This window comes from Macrobrachium nipponense, chromosome 21 (assembly GCF_015104395.2).
Source record: "Macrobrachium nipponense isolate FS-2020 chromosome 21, ASM1510439v2, whole genome shotgun sequence".
Taxonomy (NCBI): Eukaryota; Metazoa; Arthropoda; class Malacostraca; order Decapoda; family Palaemonidae; genus Macrobrachium; species Macrobrachium nipponense.
This window is the reverse complement of record NC_087212.1, coordinates 66130949-66157539: the sequence shown is the minus strand read 5'-3', so window position 1 is coordinate 66157539 and position 26591 is coordinate 66130949. Positions and strand designations below refer to the sequence as shown.

Sequence of the window (26591 nt, the reverse complement as noted above, 5' to 3'; positions counted from 1 at the left end):
TTTAACAAAAACTGTGGGTAAGTTGCTTGATGGTCCATGTTTGGCAATCATTTGAAGAAAATTTTAAATAACTAACAATTAGTTTTGAAGAAAATCTCAAACGGAGATTAAGAATTGTTTCATGCATGCACTTATGATATTAGATAAGTCATAAGATGATTTTAAGTTTGACAGTATTTTGGGACAGTCACAGATTCTTTGGCTGAAAATGTTATTGAGAATTCTCTCAGGTGATATCAATAATGTTCTGCTCTACCATGCACTCTAATAACCTTGTTTTCATTTAAAATTAATAATTATGGTTTCCTGCTAATGTAGATTGATAGTGTTATTACTTTTATTGTGCTTTTGTTTCCTTTGGCAATTTCTGTATACTTTAAAGTACATTTTGATTTCACATTATTATGGACTGTTACTTCTTGTTAACTTATTACTAGATTTCCTTTTCATTATGATTTTATGTACCTGACATTTTTGTAGTATAGCATACCAAAATTTTATCAGTAACCAGTGTTTTGAAACCTGATTAGTGTGATCTTCATTTCAGGGTGTATCATCCATATTTGTATGCTCAATGGAAGACTCAGCAAAAGCGTAAAAATGCTTCTTCATGGGAACTTGACCAATGCTAGAGCTAGTTTTGTTTTAAATCCGGGGTGTGAGGTTACATGTACTGGACAGTGTGGCAATTTAGTGTTGGTGATGAAGGGCTTATTGAGAGGGCTTGGATGGATGGTACAAACAGGGAGCCTTTCATTACCACAGGACTTCAGTGGCCAAATGGTTTAACAGTAGACTTTGCAGAGCGTCACCTTTACTGGTGTGATGGCTATCATAATGTTATAGAAAGAGTAAACCTTGATGGAACTGGAAGAGAGGTAAGACTGTATTCCAGTTTTATTTTGAGCAATAAAACTTTTGTATGAAATTCCACAATTATTTTTAATTCACTGAGGGACTTTTTAAATATAAGTTCATACATTATCTATTTATTGTGAATATATCATTAATATCAATTAGACTGATAGTGCATGTCCAAAATATAAGAAGTATGAGTTGGTTTACTTTATGAATTTGCTGGGCATGCAAATGCTCCTTTAGTATATGCCTTCGTTTTTTGTTTTTGTTTTTTTCTTTTTTTTTCCATTGGGGTACCTATATAGCCACAATTGCATAAAAGTCAAAACTGGGACTGGACTGTAGGTTGCTCTCTGAACAAGATCCTTTACAGTCATACAGTAGTTTTTTACTGAATAACTTGTTGAATTTCTTTTTGTTCCAGTATACAGTTAAATAATTTAGATAAAAATCTCACCTTGTTTTTTTGTATAGTCTTATCTTGAGTTGTTCTTAAAATCAAGTTACAGGCTATGTTATGGACTGTATTATTATTATTATTAGATATTATAAAATGATTTCACGTGGTGGTTGAGTGAAAGTTAAAGTTAATCAATTTTCATCAATGGATGACTTTTTTATTTGAAGCTAACTAGAATACTGTTAGAAGAAAAATGTCTTTTTTATTTTTCTCATATATAAAGTACTTTTTGTTGCAAAGTGTGAAGTAATTGCAGTATTTAGCATTGTATACAAAGTTTACCTCGGTAGTTACTCATGTTCTTTTTGTAGGTGATGTTGCGAGAAGATGTACTGAATCATCCGTATGGCCTAGCTTACCATAATGGGTTTATATACTGGTCAGAATTCCAGAATGGCACAATCAAACGCGTTAACCTTGGTAGTCAAGATGCCCCAGAGAAGCTCCGAGTAGAAAACCCATATGAACTGAAAGTTTTTACTAATACTAGTCAGAGTGGTGAGAATTTTTGTAACTTACAGTTGTTAATTGTGTCTGGTTCCTCATATGTAATTGATTGATATAATTGTGTGGTCCTGTGTCAGTTAGTTCCAAGGGTAAGTAGTTTTATTATTTCTTGATACCCAGAATGTATGAATCCCATTCCTTAGGCCATTGGTTGAGCAGAACATGCGTTTACTAGAATTACTTTTGCTTTATTTCACTTTTGTTTTTTGTCATCAGGTGTTAGATTGTCATGGGAAAATGATTACTAGGGTATGCTGTGAAAATATTGGGGAACTTTCTGGAGAAAAGACTAATCAGAATTATTGAAAACAACAATTATCAGCTTTATTTCATGTTAGAGAGATCGGCAACAACAGCTGTATGTAAAATAAGTCAACTACAGTGACCTCTCAACTAATGGGAGCTTTATGTTCCTGGAAATGTATTGTTATTTAAAATTGTGTTACTTTAACATAATTTTTCCCATAAGAAACAATAAGGAGGGGTTACTTTGCTGGACTCTTGAGGAAGTTTCCCTATTTTGAAGCATACAGTACTATAACTTTTAATGAAATATTGCATTACTAGAACATTTTAAGAAGTATTATTTATAGATTAGAACATAACAGAAACAACAATAAGATATGAAACTCCACTTTACTGTAGGTTACTTAAATTCTGCACTTTATTCACTAGTTGTTTACTCTTGACTGGTAGTCACTTGTTACTTTCCGTCCTCACTTCCCCACCCCACATGCATCTCCTCCCTCTTCTTTTAACTCCAGTGCCGCTGGGAAAAGGACAGCTACTGCACAGATATCTCCTCCAATTTCTCTCTCTCTTCTCCTTTATAAGAACTGTCACATTAGTAAAATTCATGAAAGCATTAGCACATACCAGGCACATTGTTGATTTGAAAACAATGCTCACAAGTAAATTCATGTTAAATCAAAATTGTCATGTTAGTAAAACGTCTCCTTAGATATTTGTTCTGTTAAAGGAAATTTTTTTTTCAAATTCTTGTTATTTGCACGGCGACTGTACTTGAAAAAAGGTAAGTATTATACCATAAGTTGGTGGATCTTGTATAAACATTAATCTGATTACCAAAACAAGTAATTGTCTTAGTACCAGAAGACTCTTTAGATAGTAAGTGTTCCTATACCATAACAAAAGGTCCACAAAGGAGCACAGAAATGTAGTCTTCATGAAGTTGGTGTATGCAGTTGACCTAGTGGTAACAGAATCAGGAAGAAGTCATACTGATGTTCAAAATAGAACAGTGGAAGGGAAGGAGAAGATTAAAAATTGATATTAGACAGTTGGAAAATTGTATGGTGTGAGCTCAAGGCCCTGTATCATATGGTGTCATAAGAGATATTCAGGATGGCAAAGTAAAATGGCTGAAGAGTGTAAAATGAGGGTGTAAGTTTCAGTGCCTGAAAAGTGTTAAGAGGAGTAAGTAATAAGGAATGGAGGAAGACAACTATGATGCTATGGAAAAACAGGCCTCAAAAGAGGTAAAGCATTTCATTATCTTTAAATAATTCTATCCCAGTAGTAAAGAAAGAAAAATAATATGATAACTTAGTAAGTCTTATACAGGCAGCCCTTGGTTAGTGGCAGGGTTTCCGTTCCTGGCCGCCGACGCTAAGTGATTTTCGACGCTAAGCGATTTTAAAGCCCATGGCTGGTGCACACCTTTCGAAACTCTAGACCAGTCAAAGGCGCCGTAATCCCGCAATGGTGTAATAAGTAGAATTATATTTATGCAGTATAGTACTATAGAATTTACTGTACAGTACATTATAGCATTATAAATACTGTAAATTGAAAAAAGCCTAGCTTTAATACTTTGGGTGTCTAGAGTATGTAAAGATATAATAAGGTTTATACAGTGTTAAAGGTAGCTGTAGTGTTCAAGTTACGATAATTCGTCTTACGATAGCCCGATTTTTTTTATAGAGACCCAATTTTACAATACCTTAGTTTATCCCATCTTCTAGTTACATAAGTTCAATAACAGCAAAAGATGAATGAGTTAAATGGTTTTTAATGGTTTTTAAAAACGTTATACTCATTGTGTGAACGTGTACAGCCCATGAATAGCCAAACGAGAAACTACTTTTTTTTTTCTTAGGACAACTGAATTGGATAACATCCGTTTGGCTTGTATTTCAATCATCGTACTACTGTACTATTACCGTAGTTGTTATAAATGACATTATGTAGAATAGAACAGATATCTTAATATACTAATAGGCTTTATTCGCCCTATAGATCAAAGATCAATATAGATCAAAGATGAATCGGGAAATATACTGTTAAATAAACCTAGTTATAACTGAAGCTGAGAAAACTGTTCAAGTTGCTAATGACTATATCGTACATCGACAACAAGGATAAACAAAACTCCGGTAAACGTATGCCATCAAAACACAACCGTAGATAAAATTGAGATAAAATCATTTTAATCAAAACTTCTGTGCTGGAAAGAACAAATTTTACTGTTGGTTTCACGTCGATATAAGATAAATAAGGTAAAGTTAGTACGTATTATGATGATATAAAGGAGAATTGCGAACGGAACCACGTAATTCTTTTACGCAATAAACATGCCGCCAACGTAATCTATTAATGAAAAAAAAAAGTAGTTCACATTCACAAGGAGACATATTCAATTCATATTTCATCCTAAAAACACGTTGTATAAGGAAAAATAACCTTGTCTCATATAAGTCAGCATCTAGATATTTGTATATGCTAACTAGAAGCAGAAGAATTTGCTCAGAATTGCGTTCGTTAATTATGGCGAAACAAACTCGTATTCGCCATCAGCTGATTTCAAACCACAACATTGGCCGACGCTCCGCGTAATACTTGCTTAGATTTGTCGTAGTATTTTATAATACAATAATATGAGAGTAGTACATACAATATTATTGGATACAGTGAAGTAATGTATAACTTTTTAAAGGATTTATGGAAATGATGCATAATTAATAGAATAACACCATGCATTTTTCGGAGCAGTGGCGGACAAGAACGAACATGAAAGAACATCCCCTGACAACGTGGAGCGTAGTTACAAAGGCTGCCTTAATTTGTATCATATTTATGTACAAAAATAAAAATACCCTATACGTAATATATTTTCATACACATTTTAAACATAAAAGCATAAACATTTAAAAAATCGACACATTGATCGCTAAATTTGCGCTCTTTTTAACTCTATATTTTCGGAAGAGCAGCAGATGGCAGCTTATAAAACCGAACATGAAAAATCATTGTATTTGATCACGTAAAGGGCAGTTTCAAAAGCTGCCTTTTTATCATATTTCTGCACAGAAATAAAAATACCCTATACGTAATACATTTCCATACACATTTTTAAACATAAAAGCATGAACATTATAAAATAGACACATCAATCGCTAATTTGCTCTTTTTTTAACTCGATATTTTTGGAAGACTGGCAGGTGGCGGCTCACAAGAAAGAAACTGAAAAAACATCGCATTTCATAACGTGAAGGGCAGTTCCAAAAGTTGCCTTTTTATCATATTTCTGCCCAGAAATAAAAATACCCAATACGTAATACATTTTCATACACATTTTAAACATAAAAGCATGAACAATTTTAAATCGACACATCCATAGCTAAATTTGCACTTATGTAACTATATTTTTGGCATAGAACAGCGTCAGAGGCATATATTTTACCCTAATACTTATGTAATAACTCTCCATAAAATTTGTTAATATAATCTGCATAACCTTTATGGTCTGAATGGCATTTCTACAAATGTATGAACTCGTTAGACAACAGCGTTAGCGGCAATGTTAACTGAAAATTGTGCCGTAAAAATACCTTAAAATGCCTTATTTTTTTAATGAATATTTTTGACGACAGCCGTAAAACCGATTCGCCGCTGAGCGATTGCGCCGTTAACCTCGGGGCGCCTGTACTGTCTTTTATAGGGATTTAGAGAATGGAAGAAGCATACAAAAGTTTTGACTTGAAAAATGTAATGCTTTATAGCTGGAGTGTTTTTGAAAGTTTGTAATACAATTGATTAGTATAAGAGGTGTTTGATGTCATCTCAAATTGAGATGGTTTGAACATTTAATGAGAAGAGGAGAGATCAATGAAGTGATTATGAGGCAAGGGTAGGGTATAGATGAAGACCTGAACTAGATGGGATTAAAGTTGAGTGTGCTCAAGACAGAAGATATAGAAGAGAATTCATACTTATCTGCTGTCATTTTAAACCTCAATTATTATTCTTAAAGATGTTATTTTTATTATAGATTTTAATCTGACATCATCATAAGCAACTCTCACACCATGCGGCACAAAGTGCATCAATAATGCCACATTGACGAATTTGAGAAATTCAGAAATTCCTCTAGTCCCAGATGATTTGGAGTGCCGAAAATCTCTTACTTTGCCAGTCAGACCAAAGAGTCCATATTCTTCAGTCTCATAGACTGGTTTAAGCCTCCTTAAATATTTTTTGTTTGAATTCTGTAGGTTATTGTTTTCTCATTATCTTTTGGCCTTCACATGAGCTTCTGTGTCCAGATGTTTATTCCTTTGAGCTGACTGACTTTTGTGTAATAAAATCTTGGATTTGGAGAGAATTATTGTAAATTATTGTATTCTTAGTTATAGCTACTTACATTTTATTTATTTAATTTAATCATTAGGGTGTCCATCATGGACTTCACTTTCTTCAATTTTACTTTCTTTTTTATTTTTTATTAATTTCATTAATATTGCTAACAATACAGTGTATTTAGTAGTGATGGTTTTTGAAAATAAAAGTTAATTTTAAACTGCTACTACCTGGTCCAAAGTCCAGGTCTACATACATTGATAATGACTTGTATGTTTGTGTTATTCACATCAATGTTCTTAATTTATCTGAATAGAGATAACTGCTGTACCTCTTGCACGTTTTGCTGATCTTTTCCTCCTAAATATATATTAGTCTATATAGTACATAGAAGGAACCGCAGTGAAAAAGGCAAGAGGTAAGGCATAGTTATTATTTTATTCAAGTAATTTAAGAATATCAAGACAAAGTAACACAAGCAACAACCCAAACAAGGACAAATGTAAACCTGGACGTTTGACCAGGTAGTAGTTTAAAATTATTTTTTCTACAAAACCATCATTGCTACTTACATTTTAAGTTTTTTTTAGAAATTGTTAATGATACTTTTATAGAAAATGGAATAGTAAAAATGTAAAAGAGAGGTCAGTGATCAATAACATATGTATATATATACACATGTTTTTCTTTTGTAGATTCAAGCAACAAAATTAATAGTGCTGCATTTCTGGGCTCAGCTCGTGTCGGCCTATGAAAGGATCCTTAATATCATTCTTTCTAGGTAAAATTAATCTAAAATTACCAGAGAAAAAACAAAATTAAGAAAAATGTCAGTAAACTGACTCGCTCACGTCTTAAAAAGGAAAAAAGTGTCGGTATGGTAATAGGGGCGAGTGTGGAACACTACCACGAGACAATCACCAATTAGAACTTCCAATCAGAATCCCCCCAAGAGAGAGCTGATACCAACGGGCGATGCAGTCGCTACTACTACTACTAGAGGACGCCACGGACAGCAGCGCCCCTAGCGGACATCCTTAATTTTTAGCGCTAGCGTCAAGACGCAATTTTTCCTTGTGCTGTGCTAATTCCGGGATTATCCTTTTCATCTATCATGGAACGCTCTGCTATTGCTACTGCTAAGTTAAGTAACTCATAAGTAATGTTTTACCACATTTTTATCTTCCGGGTACCAGTATTTTCCTCTTAAATAGGTTATATACGGTTCCCCGGTTGTCTCGTGGTGGCGCCATGCTGCCTCGTTAAGAATTCCCGGTCCTCCATACTGGGACTTCTTATACTTATGGGCTTACTATATTACGTTCATTGTCTTTTACATCGAGTTTTAGCTAGTTTAGCCCTCCTACCATATCTTTTAGTTTGGTATTTAGGGCTATTATTATTATTCCGGCCCAGCATCCCGGCTCTTGCTCTTCATCGGCGATCGCTGGCTCCGAGTAGGCTTCTTTGTTCTTGGAACAGTCTGCCTCCTCCTGGGCTTCTTTCTCTTTTACTAAAAGTGGTCTTTTCCATCTTTTCGATGTATATATTTATTGTTTTTAGGGTGTTAGGCTAGCCTAGGTGCTTGTTTCCTTGTATTGGTACAGCCTGGTTCACGTGGCCCTCTCACGGTTTGTGTTGCTCGCGGCCTAGGCCACTTGCGGTCACGTGTTCCATCGCAACACTTACCCTGCCCCTGCCCTCCCTTTCTGGTATAGGGAGGGGCTGGGGGACCCCTTGGTTGTCATGACAACCTCAGTCGCCTTCTCTCTCTCCCTCTCTGAGGTGGCCATTGGGGTTCCTCCCCGAGCGGGGGGGGTATAGGGGGGAGACCACTCATGAGGTACCGGGTCTCCGAGCGGGTAGTCGGTGAGGCGGGGAGGAGTAGGCCATCCCTCCCCCCTCTCTCTCTCCCGCCGTGTTACGCCGAGACCTTCCCCCCCCTCCCCAGTTGCTCAGCCCACCCCCTCCCTCGCTATAACCAAAGGAGCCTTCCGTCGCAGCCGGGGCACCTTTGGTTATAGATTACTGGCTCCGCCAGCGGGCGGGTGGGCACTACTAGTGGTCGGTTTGCTTGCCTACTATGTCCTTACATCTCTCCCCCGCTACCGGAAGGGAGCTTGCTTCTTACCCGTGCACTCTTCTAGTAACGGGTGGAGAGAGGTTTGTATTATTATTATTATTATTATTTTAAGGATATACCCTAATTTTACAATGAATTGTGTAATGTTATTATTATATATCTACCATCCCCGCCATTTTCCGTCGTGGTTTCCTTTTACCACCACTCCTGGTTGGTTTCCCTTTGCGTCCCCGCCATCAGCGGAGCTATAGCCTAGGGCACGCAACCAACCTGGTTACCACACGTATTTTGGCGGGGCTCTGGTTTAATCTAACTTTATCGCTCCGGCACCAGCGGAGCATCTGTTAGACTGTAAGTGTTTACCTGGTACTCATGTATCTTTCCACTTACAGGCTACCAACTGTCAGGTCCCAGCGTGCAACGCGACGCTGTTCGACCCCTGTGGCCACGATGAGTGTAGGTCTCACGCCCCCTGTGCCACGTCTTACAACGAGATGATCGTCTGGCACCCAGAAGCCTGCGCCATCTGCTACGACCTAGTCGGTCAGCTGGGAGATGGGGTAAGTCCATTATAGGCTTCCTTATCATTTTACTAACAACTCTTAGTCATAAGTTTGTTAACCCCGTTCCACCACTAGAAGCTCATCTCGCCTTTCTTTCAGGCTACTGGTGTGAGGGAAGGTCGCCCTCGCCACCCTGAAAGCGTGGGTGGCGGCTTCGGGAAGAACGCCGCCAAAGGCCAGCCATATATTCTTGATAAGAAGCTGGCCGTCCAGATCTTCCCTGCGGGCAAGTCAACTGGATATGTTGACCCCTTGTCCGCGGCCCCTCTGATAGCCTCCATCCAGCAAGACCTCCAGCAATCCTTTGGGGTCGTAGCTGCCCAGGAGTCGGTCCCGGACGTCGCTGCCCTGGACCTTAACATCGAACCCATGGCGGTAGGGGTGGAGGATTTGTTGGTTGAGGTAGGTGTGTCGGGCGCCCAAGGTCTTTCCTTGGGTGCTCCTGGATCTTCTCCTGTACCCTCTTCGAGTGCTTCTTTCCAAGGCTTTGTGGGATCTGAGATCCCTACCCGCTCTCCCGCTCTCTCTGTACCCCCACCCCCAAAGGTGAAGGGACAGAGAGAACCGAAGACTTTGGCTAAGACAACTTCTAGGAAGTCGTCTTCGTCTTCTTCGGCTAGGAAGTCTTCGGCTTCCTACGCCGACGCGGTGAAAGCGAAGCCGAGCTCTTCTCGCTCAAAGAGCTCTAGAAGCAAGGCTTCTAAGGAGAAGGCTCGCGCTCCCGCCGAGCCAGTGCTTCTCCCGCTTCCACTCCGGCTACGCCGGTAGGAGGAGCAGGGCTGGGCCTAGCACCTTTGATCCCTCTGCTTTCTCAGCAGTGGTGATGAAACAGGCTGGCGAGCTGGTTGGCTCGCAAGTCTCCGCCCTGACGAGATTCGAGCAGATGTTCGCACAATTGTCGAGCACTCTGTCTCAATCAGGCCAGTCGATACAAGATCTCTCTAACAGGGTTAGAGAGAATGAGGACCGAGTAGCCGGGGGCTATTCTCAGGTTCCTCTTCCAGTCTCCCCAGTGCCAAGCACTGGCATTCTCCAACTCCCGACATAACGACTCTCTGCCAGCTTTCTCCATGGAGAACCCATGGAGAGTAGCTGCCTACGCTCCTTTTAAGGATGGGTATGATCTCTATCCCGGAGTGTGGAACTCGGAGGATTGAGGACTTCGAGTTTTACCCTCCGGGTCTGACGCAGCCTTCAATCGGTTATGCTAGGCTGACTGTAACGGCTCTGACTAGGGAGGACAAGATCTCTAGAGAGTCTGTCCTATACAGTAGAGATCATGCTCAGCGGGAATGGGTTCATTGCCTGGAGGACTGGGAGTGCACGAACACTAAACTCCAGGCCTATAAGAGTCCCTTTACTATTTTTCGCGACGGAAGAGGAGGGGCTTCTCTTCCGTTCGCCACGAAAATAGTAGAGAAGTCCCTTCAGGCAGTCCTCAAGGATGAGCCCATCCCACAGTTGAGGGAGGCGGAGTCTACTTCTCCGCTCTTCCCGGCTTTCGGAGAATTGTGGGAGAACTTGCCAGCTACCTTCACGCTTGGTAAGCTCAAAACCGGGACTGCGCCATGGATCCAGTTCGGCAGAGAAGCTGCCAAGGCTGCCGGATTCCCTAATTCAGGCAGAGTTTGATGCGCGAAGGTGGGGCAGGGGAGTTTGGGCAAGCTCCTCAATTCCCTTATAATTACGGAAATGGCTGCTCTCTCTTATGCCACGGAAACCGCTGTTCAAGATTTTGGCAAAATCTCAGTTCCAGACGGTACTATCAGACGCTTTCGACTTCTTCCAGGCTAGGAGGAATTGCCGAAAGCATGTTCTGCAGGAGTGTACTATTAGGCACGAGCCGAATAGACTCTTGGCTTCTAGCATGTGGGGAGCGGATCTCTTCCCAGAGTCCGCTGTCAACGAAGTGCACCATGAAGCTGCTAGGCTCAACCAGAGCCTTAGAGCTAGGTGGGGTATTTCCTCGAAGAGGAAACAAGAATCTGTCCCCACTGCTGGTAAGAAACCAAAGAAGGCTGGTAAGAGGTTCCAGCCGTATCAGAAACACCAGCAACAGCAGCAATTTGTGCAGGCTGTCCCGGTTGCCCAACAAGGACAACCTGCTAGTTCGAAGCAGAACCAGCCTATCCTCCTGTTGTCCCCTCAATCTCAGCCGTCCACCTCCTACGCAATCTCGCCGGCCTTCAACCCTTCATATGAGGCTCAAGGTTACAAACAACCAAGAGGTAGGGCGAGAGGTTACTTTCGTCAGCGTGGCGCAGGAAGGGCAACGAGGAGCAGGCAGTTCAGAGAGGTGGGCGTGGTGGTCAACCCGCCCATCAACAATGAGGCTCTCCCCAGGTAGGAGGGAGGCTGTTCCTCTTCCGCCACAGGTGGGGGTTCAGCAATTGGGCACAGAGCATAGTGTCCAAAGGATTGGGTTGGAGTTGGATCAAAGAGCCTCCTCCAATCAAATCATTGCCACAGATACCATCAGAGGAATTGACAGATTACGCGGAAGAACTCCTTCAGAAAGGAGCTATTGCGAGAGTCAAGCATCTAAAATTTCAAGGTCGCTTATTCAGCGTGCAAAGAAAGGCTCAACAAAAGAAGGGTTAATCTTAGACTTGTCAAAGCTAACTCTTCATTCGTTGCGACAAGTTCAAGATGCTTACCCTCTCGCAGTAAGACCTTACTTCCGCGTGGACCGTCACATGCTCCATCGATCTTACAGACGCATACTATCATCCCCAATAGCCAAGGCACTTCCGCCCAACCCCCTATTCCTAGGATTCAGGCTAGGAAATCAAACATTCTCATTCAAAGTGATGCCCTTCGGTCTGAATGTAGCCCCCAGGGTATTCACAAAAATAGCAGAAGTGGTTGTACAACAATTGAGAGCTCAGGGAATCATGGTAGCAGCATACCTCGACGATTGGTTGATCTGGGCGCCAACAGTCGAGGAATGTCTCAAAGCCACCAAAAAGGTAGTTCACTTTCTGGAACATCTGGGGTTCCAGATAAACAAAACGAAATCCAGACTTACCCCGGATGTCTCGTTTTCAGTGGCTAGGAATCCAATGGATTTGTCTTCCCACAATCTGTCAATTCCAGTGGCCAAACGGAAGGAAATAGCAAAATCTGTCAGGCAAGTTTCTCAAATGCAAACAAACATCAAGGAGAAACCAGGAGAGAATCCTAGGGTCCCTTCAGTTTGCTTCGTAACAGATATCCTCCTGAAAGCAAGGCTGAAAGATTTAAATCGAATTTGGCGATCAAGAGCAAACACCAAATCTCGAGACAAGTTGTCAGTAATCCCACAGATCCTCCGCAAATCAACTCCGTCCTTGGTCAAAAGTAAAGAACTTAGCCAAGAAGGTAACCCCTTCAATATCCCCTTCCAGTGTTAACCATTCACACGGACGCCTCCCTGTCCGGGTGGGGAGGATAACTCCCAGTTCAAACAGGTTCAGGGGACTTGGTCAGTTCAATTTCGCCAGCTCCACATAACGTTCTGAAGCAATGGCAGTATTTCTTACCTTGAAGAGACTGCTTCCCCCGAAGAAGGTCTCATCTAAGGCTAGTTTTGGACAGTGCAGTGGTAGTTCATTGCTCAACAGAGGAGGGTCCAAATCCAAGCATGTGAATCAGTAATGATAGCCATCTTTGCCTTAGCAAACAAACACAAATGGCATCTGTCCTGCCACTCACCTGGCAGGAGTAAGAAATGTGATAGCAGACGCCCTGTCCCGGTCAGTTCCTCTGGAATCAGAATGGTCTCTAGACGACAGGTCATTCCAGTGGATAAGCCTGAGAGTCCCAGGTCTCCAAGTGGATCTCTTCGCCTCACAAGCGAACCACAAGCTCCCTTTGCTAGTGGCCCCCAACCTGGACCCTCTGGCTTATGCCACGGACGCCCTGTCGTTGGACTGGAATCAGTGGAGGAGAATTTATGTTTTTCCTCCAGTGAATCTTCTCGTGAAAGTCCTAAGCAAACTAAGGTCCCTTTCAAAGGGATATAGCTCTGATTGCACCGGACTGGCCCAAGAGCAACTGGTATCCTCTTCTTCTGGAATTGGGCCTCCGACCTCAACGGACCCCATCCCCAATCCCAAGCTATCACAATCAGTACAAATGAGGACTGTGTTCGCTTCTCAGGAATTCTCCAGACCCTAACTTTATGGACTTCATGAAGTTTGCGGCTAATAAAGATGCTAATATTGATTCACAGAATATTCTCTTCCTAGAATCAGATAAGAGAGAGTCAACCATTAGGCAATATGACTCAGCTGTTTAAAAAATTAGCATCTTTCTTGAAAGAATCGAACACTACAACCATGACAGTTAATCTGGCTATATCCTTTTTCAGATCCTTGTTTGAAAAAGGCTTAGCAGCTAGCACTATTACCACTCATAAATCGGCTTTGAAGAAAATCTTTCAAGTAGGTTTTCAGATAGACCTGACTGAATCTTATTTTACGTCTATCCCTAAAGCCTGTGCTAGACTTAGACCTTCCCAAAGGCCTACTACAGTTTCATGGTTCTTTTAAATGACGTCCTCAAACTAGCTTCAGATATGACAACTCATCTTGTACATTCATAATGCTCCTGAGGAAGACATTGTTCTTATTAAGCTTAGCCTCAGGGAGCTAGAATTTCAGAACTGTCGGCTCTATCCAGGGATGCGGGTCATGTGGAATTCCTCCCATCAGGAGAAGTTCTACTTGCTCCGGATCGTAGCTTTTTAGCCAAAAATTAGAGGATCCTCTGGCAAGGTGGGCCCCTTGGAAAGTTATCCCACTTCCCAGGATCCTTCTCTCTGCCCAGTATCAACTCTTAGAGCCTTTCTATCTCGTACTTCTTCAAGATCCTCAGGTGCTCTCTTCATGAGAGAAAAAGGTGGTACTTTGTCAGTAAAAGGTATTAGGCAACAAATCCTTTACTTCATTAAACAAGCCAATCCTGAGTCATTTCCAAAAGCACATGATATCAGGGGAGTAGCCACCTCTATTAATTATTTTCAGCATATGAACTTTGAGGATCTTAAAAAGTATACTGGATGGAAATCCCCGACAGTCTTTAAACGTCATTATCTAAAGTCCTTGGAATCTTTAAAGTTTTTTCAGCAGTATCAGCGGGAAACATTGTTTCCCCTGATACTGTATAGTAGTCGTAGTATAGATCCAGGTCTCCTTTCTACCTACAGCATCCAACATGCCTCACCCTATCGCCACACCATGCTACTCGGATGTCCTAGCCTTAGCCGCTGAATCATATAGTGGATTGTCCCTTATTTTTTTTTTTTTGCTAGGGACATCCACACTTGTACTGATTAGTGTACTTCAGTGTACCTACCCTTATTTTTATGCTAGTAGGACACAATGTGTTTGTATATTTTACCACAATTGTACTAATAATGTACTTCAGTGTACCCTACCCCCCCTTTTTATGCTAGGTAGGACACAATGTGTTTTGTATATTTTTGTAAATATTTTCAAGTAAATCCCTTTTAGTTTATATTACATGCATCACTGTAATTTTCTATAATTACCATTTAAGTACTTTAAGATTACTAACGTTTTGTTAATTTTATTGTTTAGTATAAGTTAGTTTAAGTGCTTAGTTTGTATGCTGTAATTGATTTACTTATATTATATCCATCATTTTACACTGTTTTTCATTTGTTCCCTTTTTTCCCATCTTGTCTGTTTCTCTGGTACTCTTTCATAGGCCGACACGAGCTGAGCCCAGAAAAGGGAGGGTTTTGACGAAGGAAAACAAAAATCTATTTCTGGGTGATTTGCTCGTGTCGCCCTATGAAACCCCCCCACCCCCCTTTATTGTTTTTTCCCCCCCTTTGCAGGACAAGATGTTTTTAATTAAGGATGTCCGCTAGGGCGCTGCTCCCCGTGGCGTCCTCTAGTAGTAGTAGTAGCGACTGCATCGCCCGTTGGTATCAGCTCTCTCTTCGGGGGGTGGGGGGATTCTGATTGGAAGTTCTAATTGGTGATTGTCTCGTGGTAGTGTTCCACACTCGCCCCTTATTACCATACCGACACTTCTTTTTAAGAGTGAGCGAGTCAGTTTTTTTACTGACATTTTCTTAATTTTGTTTTCTCTGGTAATTTTAGATTAATTTTACCTAGAAAGAATGATATTAAGGATCCTTTCATAGGGCGACACGAGCCAATCACCCAGAAATAGATTTTTCCTTCGTCAAATCCCTTTTATCATATTTATTAGTAGTGAGGAAGTGAGGACTAATTGTGAAATAATAATAAAGTATTTGTCCCATGCATATATATTATATGAAATAATGTTAGTTATTTAGTAAAATATTTACCTTTTTAAATTCTATTATGTTCCTTTTTTGGCAGATATAGTAAATGAATGTACAAATGGAAGCATGCATTGTGATCATTTGTGCCTTGCCACTCCAGAGGGTCCTCATTGTGATTGTGCAACGGGTTTTGAGCAAGATTCTCAAAATCCTAGTCTATGTCATCCCATCACAAACTTTACACAGGTATGGTTTGAGGATCGATATGTTTCTCATGTACAAAAATGCTATTACAGTCTTGATTCTGCATCATGTTATATACAAGATATGAGATGCATATATCAGTGTCTTGCTTATTTATTTTTCCCTATTTTATCCAGGTTGAGAAAGAATGAAGTCTTCTTTATGTGAAATACAGATTTGTTTCGTATATGAAAGAAACCTTCGATCTTAACATTAGGTTAATCTTCTAGCACCAGCTAGAAATCCAGTAAAATGAGTGTACCTGCTCATGGGATATTGGTAGTTCCCGCAATGCCTTGGGCACCCTGTGAGCTCATCAGTTACTTTTTTACTGCCTTTAAGGGGGCCGGTGGGAACCCCTATATATGGTGGTATAGGGTGAAAAATGCAAAGTCATGAAAAAATTCATGGAGCTTCATATGGCAGTTGAGAATACGTATACGAAATATTTCGTCAAAATTCCTCTTACTTTCGTAGTTACAGGGTAATTAGTAAACATAACTCAATAAGCCTAAAACATTCATCCGTACAAGAAAATGCAATATTTCTTCTGTTTATCGTAAATTTTGGGGGGGGGGGGGGGATAATTATTGGCAAAGAAATTGTGAGAAATGGCATCTGTAGAGATTCCGTGGCTCGCATAAGCGAGTATCTGGTTCAATCATGAATCAGTTGGACCATAGACTTCAAGTAGATTACACGTCCGAGTTTCACCTCGTGACATTCGCTTGCTTTTACGTATGTTTATGTATGTTTCGGCAAGAAGTTCATCATGCCAATGAGGAAAAGACAAGGAAAACATCTTCGCTAACATACAGACGAAGAAAAATCGCTTCAAGTGTTATTACAGAATAATCAATAATAATACGCGTAGTTAGTGAAGAGAGAGGGGAGGGTTGCTTAATAAGGCCCCCTTCCCCTTCTTGCCTGACAGCACACGTCACACTGTGCCCAAGGCTACGATCTTTGAGCAAAGAGATCTTCATTTATGATAAATAACATAGTTTTGGTTTTTTAATACCCAAAATGGAATATGAAATTCATAATAATCAGCTTTATCAAAATTGTCTTTGTAAAAAAGCGAGTACACCTTCGAGTCTCACCTCTGACATTCTCTTGCATTTACGTTTGTTTATCTTTGTTTCGGCAAAAAATGACATCATGCCAAAGAGGAAACAAAAAATACAAGGAAAACATATCGCTAACATACAGAAGAAAATTCGCTGTAATAAGCCGAGTTAGTGAAGGGGAGAGAGGGGATTACGTAGGAAGGAGTGCCCCGTCTTGCCTCAAGCAGTGCCCCAGGCTACGATATATGAGCAAAGGGATCATCATTTATGATTAAATTATGATAAATAAAATAGTAATTGGTTTATTAATACACAAATAGAAATTACATTCATAATAATCATTATTTATTAACATTGTCTTTATAGAAATACAAAGGAAAACTTTGAACGCCCGTATCTCACTATATTTATTGACCTTCAAATCTATCTCCTCACTTAGTTTTAAAGCTATAACATTGGAATTTGGTATATAACTCAGAAAGACATTATAGAACAATCAAATAGAGCCCTTTTTTCCAATTTTTGTTTCGTCTTTTTTTTATAAATTTTTTTCTCATGATTTATAGGGTTTATTTTTTTACCATATTGAAAAATTCATATCTAGCAAAAAATAACTTTTAGAAAAAAAACTCTCCATTTGATTTGGAGGTCTACTTCAGGTCTATATATGGTAGTAATCCCAGGTCTTAATATTAAATATCAAAGGAGGAGATAGAATTTGAAAAAAAAAAAATTGTTATTTTTTTTGTTTTTTTCGGATAAATTGCCCTGGCGTCACAAAACCGAAGGTCACAGGCGAAAATCATATGCGGTTTGGAGATGTCCCAAGTCATCTTATTAAGTGGTATGAATGTCAAAGTCCTGTCATTTCCATATGTTTTTACACCTGGATTTGATGCTTCCCATACCCCTTCGGTTTCTTCTAATGATTTGTTGTTGCATCAGGAGGGGTTTTGGGTGGTTTTGTACCTAATTACACTCCTTCTTATCCTGGGGGGGAGAGGGGAAGCATCGCCATGTTTGCTGTGTGTTTCAGCCCCCGATACACAGAGGATGGAGGGAATAGTGGCAGTGCTAGGCCTATCAGGGGGTACCAACCTTAGATGAGTTGTTGAATTACTATATGACGTTATGCTTTCCCTCCAGGTCTTAAAATGAGTTGCAGTTGTTGGGAATCTGTTTTTATTGGGCATTGTGAATGAGTACTCCATTGTAAGTTGTAGAACAGATGTAAGCATTCTCATGTAAACTTTTTCATGCAAAGACTGTTCAGGTTCACCTGTTAGTATTGAACATCGAAAATTCTACTCCTTTGCTTTTTCCCTATCAGTGAGCCTCCAGTCCAGCACAGATGCCAGTAGTCCCTTGCATACACAATTTTGTTAACTTTGCTGATTTTCCAGCTGGCACTAGAGGAGCTATCCTAATGTTAAGACCTCAAAGTTTGTTAGTCATGAAAAATACAGTATGATTAAAAATTTTTCATTTTTATGATTGGTTTTGGTAGATATTTCATGGATGGATGTCCTTCCTCACTTCAACCCTTGACCAGGTGTACCGAACCTCCAGTCAGTTCAGTATTCACATACCTCCCTCCAAGTGTGAGTCTAGCCTAACGTTAAGACCGAAGGTTTGTTCTGCATATGAACAGATGACAAATTTTCAATTGATTTGTATTTTTCCCAGCTAACAAACCTGTTGGCTTAACATTGACTGTCCACCTTTAGCCACCATCTTATATATCCTGGTTGAAGAAGACTCCATCACTGGGTTCAAGCATAGTCTCTTGACTTGCTTCCACCTCAACTACACGCCAGATGCCACAGATTCCTTTTATTTACAATTATTTAGTGTTTAGCAGTTTTCCAGCTTGTGTCAGAAGATTTATCCTAATGTTTAGACCTCAGGTTTGTTAACTATGAAAAATGCAAATTAATTAAAAATTTGTCATTTTTTGTATAGGTTTTGCTTTATGTTGTCATAAAATTTTTATTATTTTTTTGCAGCCTACCTTTTGTAATGAAGATCAGTTTCAGTGTAAGAAAAATCTGCGCTGCATTGATGAAAGATATTTATGTGATGGTGACAATGACTGTCTAGACAACAGTGATGAAGATATGTCTCCTGGAGGTATCTGTGGTAAGTTGTTTTATGTTAATTTTAATTTAAGTTGCAGTCTTTTCACACAAACCTGCCACATGGCTGATTATCTGCCGTGACTTCATCTCACCTCTTCCTACAAATATTTTGTAGAGGTTCAACTGCATATTGATGCATAATTATGTAAGATTTGTCAAATATGTATTATGCTACTATAAGGAAGACATATAGAATAATGTTTTTCAGAGGCTGCTCAGTGCCATGAGGACATGTTCAAGTGTGGAAACAACCATTGTATTGACGCTTATTGGGTCTGTGATGGTGATAGAGATTGTGAAGATGGATCTGATGAGAGCCCTGAGGAGTGTACACTTCCTCAGTGTCCAGACAATAAATTCAGGTAGGTATTAGTAGATATTTGTGCATGAATGTTAAGTTGTACTGTCTGATCATAGCTTTAGATTATTGTATTGATAAAAGTACTGCATTAAATAATGAATAATAAAGCACTGTAGTTGTATTGGCTGATCAGAGCTTTAGATAATTTTTGATAGAAGTACTGTATTTAATAATGGACAATAAAGAAATTAGGTTATTAACCCTCTTACGCCGATTGGACGTATTAAATGTCGAGTCAAAATGTCTCCCGCATGCCGATTGGACGTATTATACGTCGACTCAAAAAAGTTTTTTTTAAATTCGCGGGAAAAATACTTATAGGCCTACCAGCCGAAAACTTTTGAATCTCGCGCCTTGGGGGATACTGGGAGTTCACGGATCAAGGCGTTGTTTTGTTTACAATCATTACGCAGGTGCGCAAGCGAATAATTTCTTTTCTTGTCGCACTAAAAAGTATCAGTGGGACACATCTCAAAAATTATTTCGTCACTTTGACATAATTTTTGCACCAGTTAAATTAAATATGTTACATGGAGTATTATATATGAAAATGTGCGCAATTTCATTTAGATAACAATAAAAAATACTCATGATTGTAGCTTTTATCAGTTTTGAGATATTTTCATATAAATAACGATAAGTGCCAAAATTTCAACCTTCGGTCAACTTTGACTCTGCCGAAATGGTCGAAAAACGCAATTGTAAGCTAAAACACTTACATTCTAGTAATATTAAATAATTTACCTTTATTTTGCAACAAATTGGAAGCACATTATTTCGATTTATGGTGAATTTATGAAAAAACTTTTTCCTTACGTCCGCGCGGTAACTCTTCAGATAAATTTTTTCGTGCGATTGTCCTAATGTTTGCACCATTTTAAATTTGCCGTTACATAAAGTTTTATATATGGAAATGTGCGCAATTTCATGTACAATACAACTAAAAACAACCCATGGTTGTAGCTTTTAACAGTTTTGAAATATTTTCATATAATTAACGATAAGTGCAAAAATTTCAACCTTCGGTCAACTCTGACTACCGAAATGATCAAAAAAACGCAATTGTAAGCTAAAACTCTTATATTCTAGTAATATTCAATCATTTACCTTCCTTTTGCAACAAATTGGAAGTCTCTAGCAAAATATTTCGATTTATGGTGAATTTATGAAAAAAACAAATTTTCCTTACGTCCGTGTGGTAACTCTTCTGAAAAAAATCAGAAATTTTTTCGTGCGATTGTCGAAATGTTTGCACCATTTAAAATTAGCCGTTACATAAAGTTTTATATGTGAAAATGTGTGCAATTTTATGTAGAATACAACAAAAAATGATCGAAGGATGTAGCTTTTCTCTGTTTTGAAATATTTGCATATAAATCACGATAAATAGAAAAAAACCACGTTCGGTCAACTTTGACTCTACCGAAATAGTTGAAAAATGCAATTGTAAGCTAAAACTCTTACAATCTAGTAATATTCAGTCATTTATCTTCCTTTTGAAACAAATTTTAAGTGTCTAGCACAATATTTAGATTTATGGTGAATTTAAAAAAAAAAAACTTTCTGTTTTTTCCTCCCGCGCGCCGATTCGCGGCCGCAAATCTCCGAAATGTGTACATCGCATTCTCCTAGTATTTGCTCCTTTTCATATTAGGCGTTTTATAGAGTTTCATATATGAAAATGTGCGCAAATTCATGAAGAATACAAACAAAAATATTTGAAGGTTGTAGCTTTTCTCATTTTTGCAATATTTGCATATAAAGAAATATATATAAAAATTTTGACATTCGGTCAACTTTAACTCAACCGAAATGGTCGAAAACTGCAATTCTAAGCTAAAACTCTTAAAGTATTGTAATATTCAATCACTTGTCTTCATTTTGAAATAAATTGGAAGTCTCTAGTGATTATATATTGTATAATTGTTATGGGTATTTTATGCATTGTTGAAATATGGTGGGTGTCCTATGTATGGACAGCATGTGGTAGATTCTAGAAGGTGTCTGTTGATGTATTTAAGTTGTGTTGTGACGTCATAGGCTGTGACGTCATAGACAAGATGGCGGCGTCGTCGGCAGGATGTAAACAATAACACGGTGCAGTAGAAAGCATGTGTTGGTGGTGTGTGGTTGGTATGGGAGAGCTCTCTGTCTGGTAGGAGTTTTTTTTGGGTCGTAAGTCTTGTGGTGCTGTTGTTCTAAGGTGATTTCTGGAGTGTACTGGAGTTGGAGAAAGCGTACAGGTGGGTAGATTATTCATTTGTGTAAAGAAATAAAGGGGTTAGGCTAGGCTAAAATTCAAATCTAGAACAATATTTAGATTTATGGTGAATTTTTGAAAAAAACATTTTTTTACGTCCGCTCGTTACGAATTCATGCATCATTTTGTGATAATATTTTTTTCTGTGTTGCTTTGATCATTTTACAATGTGTTATATATCAAAATGATTTCAATTTAGTGTACAATACAACGGAAAAAAACGTAACTCGTTAGCTGTAACTGTTTTTCGCACAGCTCGATTTGAATACAATTATGTATTAATTTTTTTTTTATGCTACCATATATCACATTATTTATATATGGTAATGATATTTTTTTCATTTCTGATGGTTGCATACTAAACTTCAGGCAATGACAAAAAAAGGAGCCAAAAATGAACTTTTAATCTTGAAAACTAAGTGCGCTGTGATTTTTTGAAAAAATTATTTTTCACGCTTCCGCGCTCACTTCAAACCCGCCTCTGCATACGGGAGATGTTTTGGTTTTTAGGGCTTAGGCGTAAGAGGGTTAGATAATTCCTGGATTTGTCATGACTGAAATCATGTTTATACAAAAATATAATTGTTCATATTCAGAACAAACCTTCGGGCTTAACAATAGGATAATCTTCTAGTTCCAGCTGGAAACCAGTTAAAAACAATCAAAGATTGTAAAGCAAGGAATCTGTGGCATCTGGCAATCCATGCATATATGAGGTGGAAGCAGGTCACCAAACCAAGCTTGGGACCTCATGACTGTCTTAGAGAGTAGCTGCCTCACTCTCTCCTTCCCAAGCTGGTTGCTTTGTCTGTCCATTATTTATTTGCATTTTAGAGAGTGTGTGTGTCTGTCCTTTGATCATGGATTCCTCCAAGAGTTCCAAGCCCCATCAACATGTGTCCAGGAGTTTAGGGATTTCCATGTTCCAGGTTTTTGGCTGCTTCTGTTACAGATCCCCATTCGACTTGTGGTAGGCGCTGTGCGAATTTTTGTACTATCTCTAATCCATGCCCAGAATGTCATTCCTGGCCTATATCTCAGTGGAGGGCTTTCTATGAGAAGAGGGAACAACGTAGGGTGTTGGCTTGTCTGTCTTGGGAAGGTTTTTTGCCTCCCCAAGAGGACATTTCAGCATCTCCTTCTTCCAGTAGTCTTATTTCTGCATCTTTTGTTCCTGTGTCCCCATCCTTTTCTTCCATTGATTAGTCTTTGGGAGTATCAGGCAGTGCATGGGATAGTTTTATGTTAAATGACACTCCCTCAGGAGAGGAGGCTCCCCTTCCATCTCTGGGTCACTGCTGATCTCCTCGCCAGTGAGACCATTGGCTTGTGCTGTCATGCCCAATGTTGTGGTGTCAAGACCACTTGACTTTCTAAGTCTCCGTCCCCTAAGAGTTCCCAATATTGTCATTCTCCATCTAGAGATGTTGACCTTCAATGTCAGTCTCCTCCCTCAAGACCTTCTCTGCTCGTCGGTCCTTATCCCCCAACTGTGGATGTCATTCATTATCTACATTCATTACACGGCCGTGAATGAGTGCATTCACACAGCCGTGTACGTGATCCATCTCAGAACATGAGCCTTTGCACAGGACGTGTATGTGGTGCATCGCTAGATCGTGCTCATAGTTCTCCTCAAGACAGTGTTTGTGATGCATCTCCTGGCTATGTTCTTGAGTTCGCTTGCTCAGAGGTTTCAGTTGTTTGGGATTCTATTTCTTCCAGTGAGAAACATGATGCCCAGCTCTGTAGTAGTGAAGTTGTAGACAGCAAAAACAGCTTCACTTACATCAGTAATAAAAGGAAATTCGTGGAGAGCTGTATTGGTAGACCCCTTCACAGACCCCTTCACAGCATTCATGAACAAAATGTTGCCTTTGAACTGTTCCCACAGCCAGACCACACCGTTTGAAAACTAGATCTGGTGAAAAGCTGTTGTGGCTCACAGGTGTTTGTTACATAGTTATCCAGGCTGTTTAATATATAAACAAGCAATAGAAAATCTTGTTCAGGTGTGGATAACTGTAATATAATATTTCTTAATAATCGTATATTAGATTTTTTCGTGACTGTGGTGTGTACAGTTTGCAAAAGATGATTGGGAAACAGCAGTGGAAGTCTTATCTATTTGGTATTTTATAGTGTACAGTAATAAATTAGTAAAGCTAATGATTTATGGAATAGTGAATTTGTTTTTAATTTTTTAATTATGTATGTATCTGTTACTTTCAGGTGGTCATAAATCAGTCGCTGTATTGCTTCATCGTGGGTTTGTGACATTGATAAAGACTGTGGTCCTGATGATGATTCAGATGAGCACCAAGGCTGCAGTAAGTTTCATAGGTAACTTTTATGAGTAAATGCATATCTGTCAAAATTTCAAGCTTGCTTACAAATACAGGCGGCCCGAGGTTAACAGCGCAATCGCTCTGCGGCGAATCGGTTTTATGGCTGTTGTCAAAAATATTCATTAAAAAATAAGGCATTTTAAGGTATTTTTACGGCACAATTTTCGGTCAACAGTGCCGCTAGCGCCGTTATGTCCAACGAGTATATACATTTGTAGAAATACCGTTCAGTCCATAAATTATGCAAATGCTATTAAAACATTTATTGAGAGTTATTACATAGGTAATAGGGTAAAATATATGCCTCTGACGCTGTTCTATGCCAAAAATATAGAGTTAAATGAGTGCAAATTTACCTATGGATGTGTCAATTTATAAAACTTTCATGCATTTATGTTTAAAATGCGTATGAAAATGTATTACATAGTTATTTTTATTTCTGCACAGAAATATGATACATAGGCAGCTTTTGAAACTGTCCTTCACGATATCAAATACGATGTTTTTTCATGTTCATTCTTGTAAGCCACTGCCTGCCTCTCTTCCGAAAATATCGAGCTAAAAAGCGTAAAAGTTAGCGATCAATGTGTCGATTTTATAAATGTTCATGCTTTTAGGTTTAAAATGTGTATGAAAATGTATTACGTATCCAATATTTTAATTTTTGCGCAGAAATATGATACTAAGGCCGCTTTTGAAACTGCCCTTCAAGTTATAAGCCGCTGCCTGCTGTTCTTCCGAAAATATTGAGTTAAAAAGAGTGCAAATTTAGCAATCGATGTGTAGATTTTATAAATGTTCATGCTTTTATGTTTAAAATATGTCTGAAAATATATTACATATTGGGTATTTTTATTTTTGTACATAAATATGATACAAATTAAGGCAGCTTTTGTAACTACCCTCCATGTTGTCAGAGGATGTTTTTGCACGTTCGTTCTTGTCCGCCACTGTTCCGAAAAATGCATGGTGTTATTTTATTAATTTGGGAGCTAATTATGACTCATTTTGTTAATGAAACTTCAGCTTTTTGTTATAAGTTTTCATGCATTTATGTTTAAAATGTGGATGAAAAATGTATTACTGGGTATTTATTTTATTTTTGTACATAAATATGATACAGTGGCAATACGCATGTCTATTTGAAGTCTTTGTAACAGCCCTTCACATGATGAAGACAATAGGTTATTCAGTCGCGCCCGAATAATAAAATTTTAATTTATATAATTGAATCACGTTTTTATAACAAATTATATTTACAATTGTTGCATAAATTTATTTTAAAAGACAAAATTCGCGTATACATTCAATTTTGGAACACTGCAATTTGTTTGTTTTTCCATGGGATAGAAGTACAAAATATAACTGTGGTGTAACTTGGTCAATTTTTGGCTTTGTTACTCGAGCAGAAAATTGAGGTACAACTGTACGAGCTCGAGATGCCGCTGCTATGTAGATGGCATAGTGACGAAAATTAAGATAAGCACAGAAGAAAAAGTAAATATGCATCTTTTCCATACATCCTTTAAAAAGTTATACATTACTTCACTGTATCCAATAATATTGTATGTATTCTCATATTGTATTATAAAATACTACAGCAAATCTAAGCCAGTATTCCGCGGAGCGGCCAGTGTTTTGGTTTCAAATCAGCTGATGGCGAATACGAGTTTGTTTCGCCATTGTTAACGCAATTCTGGGCAAATTTTCATGCTTTTAGTTAGTATAAACAAATATCTAGATACTTGACTTACATGACAAGGTATTTTTCCTTATACGATGTTTTTAGGTGGAAATATGAATTGAATAGGTCTCGTTGTGATTGTGAACTAATTTTTTTTTTCGTTAACAGATTACGTTGGCGGCATGTTTATTGCATAAAAAATTTATGTGATTCCGTTCACAATTCTCCTTTATATCATCGTAATACAAACTTTACGTTATTTATCTTATATCGGCGTGAAACCAACAGTAAAATGTGGTCTTTCAAGCATGGTAGTTTTGATTTAAATGATTTTATCTCAATTTTATCTACGGTTGTGTTTGATGGCATCCTTGTTGCCAATGCACAATAATAGTCATTAGCAGCTTGAGTAGTTTTCTCAGCTTCAGTTATAACAAGGTTTAAATTTAACAGTATATTTCCCAATTGATCTTTGATCTATATTGATTTTTGACTATAACGAATAAAGTTATTACATTAAGATATCTCAGTTCTCTACCAAACGTCATTTTTATAACAACTACGGTAATAGTGTACTATTGAAATACAAGCCAAACTGATGTTATCGAATTCGGTTGTACTTAGAAAAAAGAAGTCGTTTCATGTTCGGTTGTTCATGGCTGTACACGTTTACGCAACAAGTATAACGTTAAAACCATACTTTCATCATTCTCTTTTGCTGTTATTGAACTTATGTAACTAGAAAATGGGATAAAGTTAGGCTATTGTAATTTGGTCTCTCATAAAATCGGATTATCGTAACTTGAACACTGCAGCTACCTGTACACTGTATAAAACCTTATTATATCTTTACATACTATAGACACCCAAAGGATTAAAGCTAGGTTTTTTCAGTTTACATTATTTATAATACTATAATATAATGTACAGTAAATTCTATAGATCTGTACTGCATAAAATATAATTTTACTTATTGCGCCATCGCAGGATTACGGCGCCGTTTGACTGGTCTAGGGCGCTGTTAACTGGTCTAGAATTTGAAAGAAGGTGGCGTCGAAAATCACTTAGCGTATTGGCGCGGCCAGGAACGGAAACCCCTTGCCCGCTAAACCGCAGGGCTAGCCTGCTATCAGGTTTTCTTACCTTAGCTTTTTC

General features: G+C 38.6%; 1 protein-coding gene across 1 annotated transcript in view; it reads left to right on the top strand.

Moving 5' to 3' along the window:
• The window catches only part of LOC135198099 (prolow-density lipoprotein receptor-related protein 1-like), an 875913-nt gene that overhangs the window by 178185 nt on the left and 671137 nt on the right, over positions 1–26591 (top strand). The window contains 8 exon segments of the mRNA XM_064225548.1: positions 548–595; positions 598–660; positions 663–878; positions 1630–1813; positions 15430–15578; positions 18652–18784; positions 18992–19145; positions 23637–23734. Of these exon segments, the coding sequence (XP_064081618.1) occupies positions 548–595; positions 598–660; positions 663–878; positions 1630–1813; positions 15430–15578; positions 18652–18784; positions 18992–19145; positions 23637–23734 (1045 nt within the window).